Raw genomic sequence first — 8,496 nt, 5'->3', positions numbered from 1 at the left:
TCCTGTGGTAATGTCGTCCGTGGTGTAGAAATTCAAGCTGCTGCTGCTAAGCTAGCAAGTCATGGGCATGGAGAATTTCGAAGCTAGTGACGGGTGGTTATGGCGATTTAGAAATCGCCATGGAATGTGTAATAAAATTACCCATGGTGAAGCTGGTAGCGCACCCACCGAGGACATCGAACCATTCAGGGAGAGGCTAAATGACTTAATTAAGAGTGTAGGACTCCTGATTTCCCAAGTCTATACTGGGGATGAAACTGGGTTGTATTGGCGGTCCCTACCCCGGAATACCCAAGCTTTCAAGAATGAAGCCTCCTCACCTGGTCGTAAAGTAAGTAAGGAACGATTTTCGGCATTGTGTTGCGCGAACGCAGACGGTATGCACCGTTTAAAGTTAGTGGTGGTGGTGAGGTCAGCACGCCCACGAATTTTGAAAGACATGATGCACCATCTACCAGTGCATTATTACCACTCCAAAAAATTGTGGTTCAACATGCAAATCTTTAATGATTGTTTTTTCTCACATTTCATTCCTGCAGTGCGAAAATATCAAGAAGATGTCCTCAAACTTCCTGCTGCTGAGGTGAAGGCGCTACTAATTTTGAACAACGCACCTGCTCACCCAGGTGCTGACAAGCTTGTCAGTAATGATGGTAAAATAAGATGCATGTTCTTGCCACCCAATGTTACCTCCCTGATCCAGCCGATGGATCAGGGTATAATTGTAGCCTGCTAGAGAATATACCAACGAAAATATCTGGACGAAGTTCTTGCGGTTATAGAAGAAGAGGAAGATCTTATGGAAGACATACGAGGACAAAGAACTGTTAATAACGTCAAGAACTACAACCTCAAGTCTGCAATATTCAACTTGGCAGCTTCATGGAAGGCACTGAAGACTACCACTCTAGCCAATGCTTGGAAAAAACTTCTGTACTGTGATGGAGGGCGAAAATGATGTCACAGAAGACAACATCAGAAACTGGCTAGAAGACACAGAGGGTGACCCTGGATACCAAGTCTTAACAGAAGAAGAAATAGCGGATGAAGTTCTCGTTGGTGACAGCAGAGATAGTGTAGATGAGGAAGACGACGAACCATTGCCCAAGAAACCCAAACTCTCTGTTATACAAGAATCCACTGATAATGTCATTTCGTACATTGAATTGTCAGCAGAAACTGATGATGTTCAGCATTACTATCAACATTCTAGAGCCTTTAGGGAACTCATTATCCAGAGGCAGCATCATCAAGGTAAACAACTGAAACTAGACTCATTCTTCAAGCCAGTTCGTCCCAACCCTGCTGCAGCTGTTGAGCCTGCTGACGATATTGATGACCCTCCTGCTGCTGACTCAGGCCATCCTCAGTCACCTCAGCCTTCTACGAGTGGGGGAAAAGGACCAGTGGAGCATCATAGCTCTACTGACTCCGAATTACAAGTTATCACCTCTACCCCCCACCTCCACCACATCAAGCTCATCTGTCATCTACCAAAGGTAAATGAAATTAACACTTTACGGTATTAACTTTTATTTTTACATACCTGTATTGTAATGTTTTATATAGCTAGTTATATGATGTTTACAGTATTTTCTGTATTTTTTATACTGTGTATCATGTTCAGCGTAAAGTGTATGTACGGTACAGTACTGTATTTCCTAACCTAACCTAAATTGGTTAATTCAGACAATCGGCTAAAACGGGTACCCTTCCCCCGCTATTAGTCCGTTTTAACGAGGGTCGACTGTATATACAACCCATAGTTTGCACTAGAGATAAAAAAAAAAATTCCAGCCATTGCATGTTGATGGCTATTTGATGGATATCATTAAAGCGAGTTATTTTGATTGTACGTATATAGCGAGACGGTTTTAATTTATGACCATCATTAAAGCGGAATATTGCTTCTCGGGATATCGGATCTCGAGGTTTACCTGTACTCTACTGTACTATCAAGATCAACTAACTTGTAATTATTTTAAACGTGAATCTCTTCCATATGGGGAAGCTTGAAATACTGTATACTGCACAGTACTTAGAAAAAAATGCACAATTTTATTGAACCACTGTTACAGAATGAATGGCAAAGTCTCTCTACCCATTTATCTCCATAAGAAAAAAATAAGCTATAGTTTATCCTTGAGTGTACCTTACATCATTGAAACTCACTTAGTTTGAAACTGGGTTTCTTTTTCTCCTCACGCTCTACCTATACACCAGCACCAAAAACAGTGAGACTTGTTTTTTAATAGTAAATTTTATGTTTTTCCTATAAATTCTGATTCATGACTTCTATTCAAAACTTAAATTGTGAAATAAAGGCCTACAAATCATTTATAGACTCCTGATTCTCCTGTTCATATTTTTTAAGTAAATTATTACTGGAAGACCATGCCCAATAAGTCAGAAATAAAAACTTACTGAATGTTAAAGATATTCGTAGGTTAAGAACCCAAACCTGTTTTTAAAAATCTTGCTAATCAACCTCTTGCACTAAGCCTCCTTATGTTTATGATGGTACTCAAGATAATATCATGGGACTGGACTAGCCTTCTCTGGGAGTTGTTGTATACTGATGACTTAGTGTTGATAGCAGATAGTACTGAAGAGGCATTGGAGAAATTGAAGAAATGAAAGTAGAAATACAGTCCAAAGGCTTGAGAGTGAATGTGGCAAAAACAAAAGTACTGTACTGATTAGTGATGTGGGTGAGATACCAGTGGTGGAAAGTGGAAATTGGTCATGTACTGTTTGTAAGAAAGATATTGGCAGAAACCCTAAAAAATATGCAACAAGTGTGGAAGGTGGGTGCACAATATGTGCATGAGAGTATATGGCAGACTGCAGGATGTTACTGATTTTTAAGTGTTCTGTATGAGCCCACAGCAAGGCTGGACTGATTCAGTATTTGGGATATGTGTTTGAACTGTCAGTGAATTCTGTTACCTGTGTGACATGATCAGTGCCAGAGGGAGTGCTGAATCCTGCTCAGCTGCAAGAGTCAGAATTAGCTGTTTAGGGAGTTGCTGCTTTTATCGAAGGCAAGAGGACCTTCACTCTGTGTGAAAGGAAGAATGTATGTGGCTGGTGTGAAAAGTATTATGTTTTATGGCAGTGAAACTATGGGAATTTATATCGGATGATATTAGCAGGCTTCAGAGCTGAAATGACAATGGTAAGGTGGATGTGTAATGTGACACTGAAAGGCAGGAGGCCTTGTTTAGAGTTAAGAGGGTGGCTGGGTATTGAAATTACTTTAAATTCTGGCAAAGTTCTGCAGAGAGGCAGGCTGAGATGGTTTGGGGAAGAGGCGAGAATGGATGAGACCAATTGAGGCAAGAGGTGCACAAGCCTAAAAATGGAGGAGAGGCAAGGGTAGACCAAGAATATCATGAGGAATGGATGTAAGATATGACATCAGAGTCAAGAACCTGACAAGAGAGACCGCAAAATGGAGAGCTGCTATCAGGTAATTGCGACTAATCCACGCAAGCACAGAAAATGGCTGAAACATTGATGATGTTGATGGTGAAACAAAAAACCCAGTATACATCAGCATGATAACCTAAACAATTTGTTTTCTCTGAAGGTGTACATCATCCACAAAGTTGAATCTTCAAGTTATTGAAGTTTTCTGGTGAATGAATCGAACAGATAAGCAAACCAGAGAACAAATGGTGTTTGTGGTGAGCAATGTTAGACGTAATGTCGATCACAGGTACTGTATGTTGTGCAAGAGGACCTTTTTGCTATGGTGAATGTATTTGAGAGAACAGCAAATATTTTAAGTTCAGAGAAGGAGAATGAAGCGGTGAAACTTGTTGCCTGTGAAAGGCTGTGTTTCTTATCACAGGTAAAAGGAAGCACAAAAAAATTGAATTGCTGAGACGAGATATACATAGGTGTAGTGAAGCAATTGTGAGTTTGTTGGCATGCAACTACTGTGCAGGAACAGGAGCAGTTGCTGTCTCAGGAGATACCCAGAAGTCTTGTGGATGTGGTGGAGGTAGGCTAGGGAATGAGGGAGATGTGCGATTTTATCAGGCAAGATGGTTGGCTTAAGGAGGTCAGTGCTGACAGTGTCATATCTGCCGAAGCAGTCGATCATCAGGAACTTTGCTGAACAGGATATAACTGGGAAAGGGCCATCATAAGGGTGCTGGAGTGAGGTCCGGTGGGCATCTCGCCTGACAAGATCTTGTTCAGCATCAAGGAGAACGGTGGGAATGATGTTGGGGCGACAAGATGATTGGTAAGGAGCAATGACCTTGAATGATGCTACTGACTGCCGTAATGCTGAAGTAGGCCATGGTGGGCAGCAGGAGTGATGTGGTCAGGGTCTTGAGTGAGCAAAAATTCTCCAGGAAGGCGAAGGGATTCTCCTAGAATAAGGTTCGCCGGGCTGTAGTTGAGGTCTTCCTTGTGTGTGGCCCGAATGCCGATTAGTACCAGGGGGGAGGACATCCACCCAGCGGTAAGGATGGGGTTGAGCCTTGATGGAGTCCTTAAGCTGGCAATGAAAGCGTTTCACCATACCATTTGATTGGGGGTGGTAGGCCATGGTGCGATGACAGGAGGCACCGAGGAACTGTAGGAGATCTTGCCAGAGTGGCAACTTTAACTGTGTCCTGCGATCTGTAATGATGGCTGTCGGGGCTCCAAAACATGGAACCCAACCAGAGAGAAGTGCCAGGGTGGTGGTTTCAGTAGTGATGTCAGGCATAGGGATGGCTTCCACTCATCTGGTGAAGAGGTAGGTTTGTCTGTGGGAGGTGGGGAGGGGGCCAACGATGTCTAAGTTTACCACCTTGAAGCAGTCCTTGGGTACTAGGAATGTCTCCACCGGAGCACGACTTTGCCTGTAGATCTTGTTGGATTGAAAAGCCAGGCATTGGGTAATCCCATGTTCGGGAGTCCGATTTGATGCCAAGCCAGATGATGCGTTGAGTGAGGAGACACTGAGAGGGTAGTATGTCTGGGTGGTTGAATCCATGAAAGTGGCATGGCGGAGGAAGCGTGGAAGGAACGGTCTGGTGCCGACCACAGGAGACGTCACACCACAACTTTAGGATTGTACTGGGGATGGGTAGTTCCTGGAGGATGAGGCCGGTGATCGATGTCTTGAAGGAGGTGAGGTCTTCATCATCTTGCTGGGCAGAAGCAAAATGATTTTAGTTGATTCCTGAAGATGGAGGAAGAATAGCCGAAACACTCTAAGAGAGAGAGTTTTGGAGATTTCGTTCTGTAGCTCCTTGATGTGTCTGATGTCACGGGTAAATTCCGAGATGTAAGCCAGGTGCCAGAGGACTCTTGGGGAGTGTGACTCGGAATTCGAGAAGGCGTAGGTGAGTGATTTGTGGTCTGTGAATATGGTGAACTGGTGGACTTCCAGGAAGTGCTGGAAAACGAGGTATATAGCCAAGTGCTCACGATCAAAAGCCGTACACGAGGCCAAACACATCATTCCCTTCACAGACTTAAATTCCATCTTTAACAATACACACTTACCCCTATTACTAATGGCCTACATTAATGTGAAACACGTGACATTCCAACATAATCACACCAATCCCCTTGGGCAACACCTACACACACTGGTGACACAAAAATCTCCACCACATTAGACCCTTCTTCTCTACATGCTACACCCACATCGTCATCACAAACACACTAGCCCTTCAATTTCAACATTACATTTCACCAGGCTCCCCGTCAGGCTCAGACATACCCATCACACTACACCTCTCCAACAATCCCATCCTTCTCCCAGCACTCTCACCACAATACCAATACCATCACGCAGACTGGGATGCTTTGCGATCCACACTTTGTGAACACTACACACTCAACCTCGAACACCAACCCACAGGAGAAATAGAGGAAACATGGTCACAAATTTTTAATACAATCACTACCACCGCAGTAGAAACACCAATACAAGAAAAAATACTTCTCCAAACCCTCTACAAGAACAATGTCTACTACACTACTACAGGCGACGGTTTGAGTAGAACAAACATAACCTCACACCAGCACAAGTAGGTATCACCACAGTGACCACACTAAACATAAAAACTGTGAGGGCAAACTTTTTCGGAGTGAGAGTTGTGAACTCTTGGAACAATCTACCAAAAATTGTTGTAACGGCACCGTGTGTGGGCTCTTTCAAGACCAGACTTGACCAACACTGGAGCAGGTTTAGGAACATTCATGAGCCGGTGCATGCCCAGTACTTGCCAACAGTGCATAACAGAGACGTGACCGATCGCCCAAGCTGCTAACGAGCCGATCAGTGGTGAAGACTGAAGAGGATAAAACAATAATGTATCCACAGCTTCTGCCACAACCACGAAGTGGGCAAGGCTCGTAGAAGTCGCACAGGACACAACCCCCTTCGATTATCAAGTAAACGGCAGACGAATCAAAGAGCCAGCTGAAGTCGCGCAAACATTAAAACAACACTGGAAACACATCATCCCCCCCCCACCCAACACAGACCCATCTAGACCACATAACTAAGTTAAAATAGCTTCAACGCACAAATACGAAGACTACACGACAGAATCACACTAGAAAACACAATAGACACCACCACACCCACACAAGAACACATCCTCTGCACCATTCAGCCCAACAGAAATCAAACAAGCACCTGACAGAACAAAGAAAAAAGCACAAGGTGACAGCAGCATAGGACACCAAACCCTTCAACACTTACCCCCTGAAACAATCCTAGCCATCGCATACCTTTACAACACTCATCTTACTACAGGATACTTCCCCCAAACTCTTAAGACAGTCACAGCCATCATAATCCCCAAACCAGACAAAGACCTGACACCCACAAACCCATCAGTTTCCTAGGTAAAACATTTAAAAGTCGTCAGATGGATTTACTCAGGGCATCTCAGCAGGTAAAAAAAAAAAAATGTAAATATCTCTAAATTAAGGGACGATGACATTTTGACAACTATATTGTACAAAAAAGAAGGCTGAGGAATGGGAAATAACGTACAGTACCACGAGTTTCAACAGAAACGGGTATTTGACATTTTATGGATGTACATAGCTCTCAGAGCACTTTAACAGCTTCCATGATTCAGTGATAAATTTTAGCTGTCATTTACTGCCATACAATAGGTCAGATAATGCACTCACACATTACAAAAGTTATGAGAGACTGTAGTGGATTTCTCCCCTACAAGCGCTGTTTGTCGCTGCGTAGCCGACTCCACGAATTCCAGTGTGTGCCTCGTGGTCTAGGTCAACCAGCGCCGCCATACATCACGGAGCGGGGGTCAACTACTAAGCCACGCCTGCCCCCCACTAGTTAAGACCTGACCTCGTGGTGACCTGTCTCTTTCTACCTACACCAACCAGCCAACACCACCACCTCCTCCGCCGCTGCCTGGCGGCCCTCGCTCCTCCTCCGCCTGCCTGGCGGCCCTCGCTCCTCCTCCGCCTGCCAGGCGGTCCTCGCTCCCGCCGGCGAGCATGGTGACCCACAAGCTGTCCTCCTCTGAGCACCCTCACCAACCAGCTCTCTCTACATCACGCTTGTAACCATGCTGCCTTCCCAGCACCAAGCTGCATTGTACATCCAATACAACATGTATACATGAGAGCACATCGTGAGTTTCCTTTCTCCAACCCATCCTGAGTGTGAACCGAACATCCCAAAAACCCCACAAATGGTGACCCCCGGAGATTCGCACTCACACAGGATGGAGGAGAAACTGATCACGCTCCCAGTCTTCAAGCAACATGGAAGACTGGCTTATCCACCCAGAAGCAGCTCTCATCGGCTCTACAACTACTGTCTCTACACCGCAGGTTAGACACCCTAGAGCAGCACTGTTTCTCTAAGCAGACACCAGTGCCTCTTCCTGCCCCAAGCACCACGTCCTACCGACCCCAGCACACCCGTCCTGCCTCAGACGCCGACCCCGGCCCAGCAGTAACCCCTGCCGCCCCTGATGCGGCCCCTGCTACTGACGCGGACCAACACACCCGTCCTGCCTCAGACGCCGACCCCGGCCCAGCAGTACCCCCGCCGCTTCTCCTGACGCAGCCCCTGTTCCTGAGTGCGGACCCACACACCCCTCTTTTCTCCCTCAGGTACTCCCTGCTGCTGTCGTGGACCCAGCTGCTGTCACGAGCCCTCATCCGCTTCTGCTGACGCAGCCCCTGCTCCTGATCCAGGCCCACACACCCCAGCAGGCGCATCTGAGGACTCTGTACCTGCCGTGAGGGAAGCACAACATTCATCGCCTCCACACACCCTTTTTCTCCCTCTCTACTCCCACAGATATTGTGTATCTAGACAATTGTCTCCAGCGACCGGCTCATCCACGCAATCGCCTTTGTCTCAGATGATGCATGCACCGCCCGTTCTGCCTCACATGTGCTATGCAACCCTGCAGACAACAAGTCTCCTACACCGCATGGAGGGAAGGGGGAGTATTGTAGTGGATTTCTTCCCTATAAAAGCTG

The 8,496-nt window shown here is 45.8% G+C and overlaps 1 protein-coding gene across 1 annotated transcript; it reads right to left on the bottom strand.

The window, feature by feature from the left end:
* Nucleotides 1-3,259: 3,259 nt before the first annotated feature.
* LOC121869293 lies at nt 3,260-4,895 on the bottom strand. Its single transcript, XM_042370539.1, has 4 exons — nt 4,808-4,895; nt 4,453-4,650; nt 4,082-4,299; nt 3,260-3,355 (listed from the first exon to the last, which is right to left on the bottom strand). Exons 1-4 carry the CDS (start codon nt 4,893-4,895, stop codon nt 3,260-3,262), a joined length of 600 nt encoding a protein of 199 aa, XP_042226473.1.
* Nucleotides 4,896-8,496: the final 3,601 nt, after the last annotated feature.

Source organism: Homarus americanus, unplaced genomic scaffold (genome assembly GCF_018991925.1).
Source record: "Homarus americanus isolate GMGI-L3 unplaced genomic scaffold, GMGI_Hamer_2.0 scaffold36734, whole genome shotgun sequence".
Lineage (NCBI taxonomy): Eukaryota > Metazoa > Arthropoda > Malacostraca > Decapoda > Nephropidae > Homarus > Homarus americanus.
The sequence above is the reverse complement of the archived record's forward strand: the minus strand, read 5'-3'. Positions and strand labels throughout refer to the sequence as shown.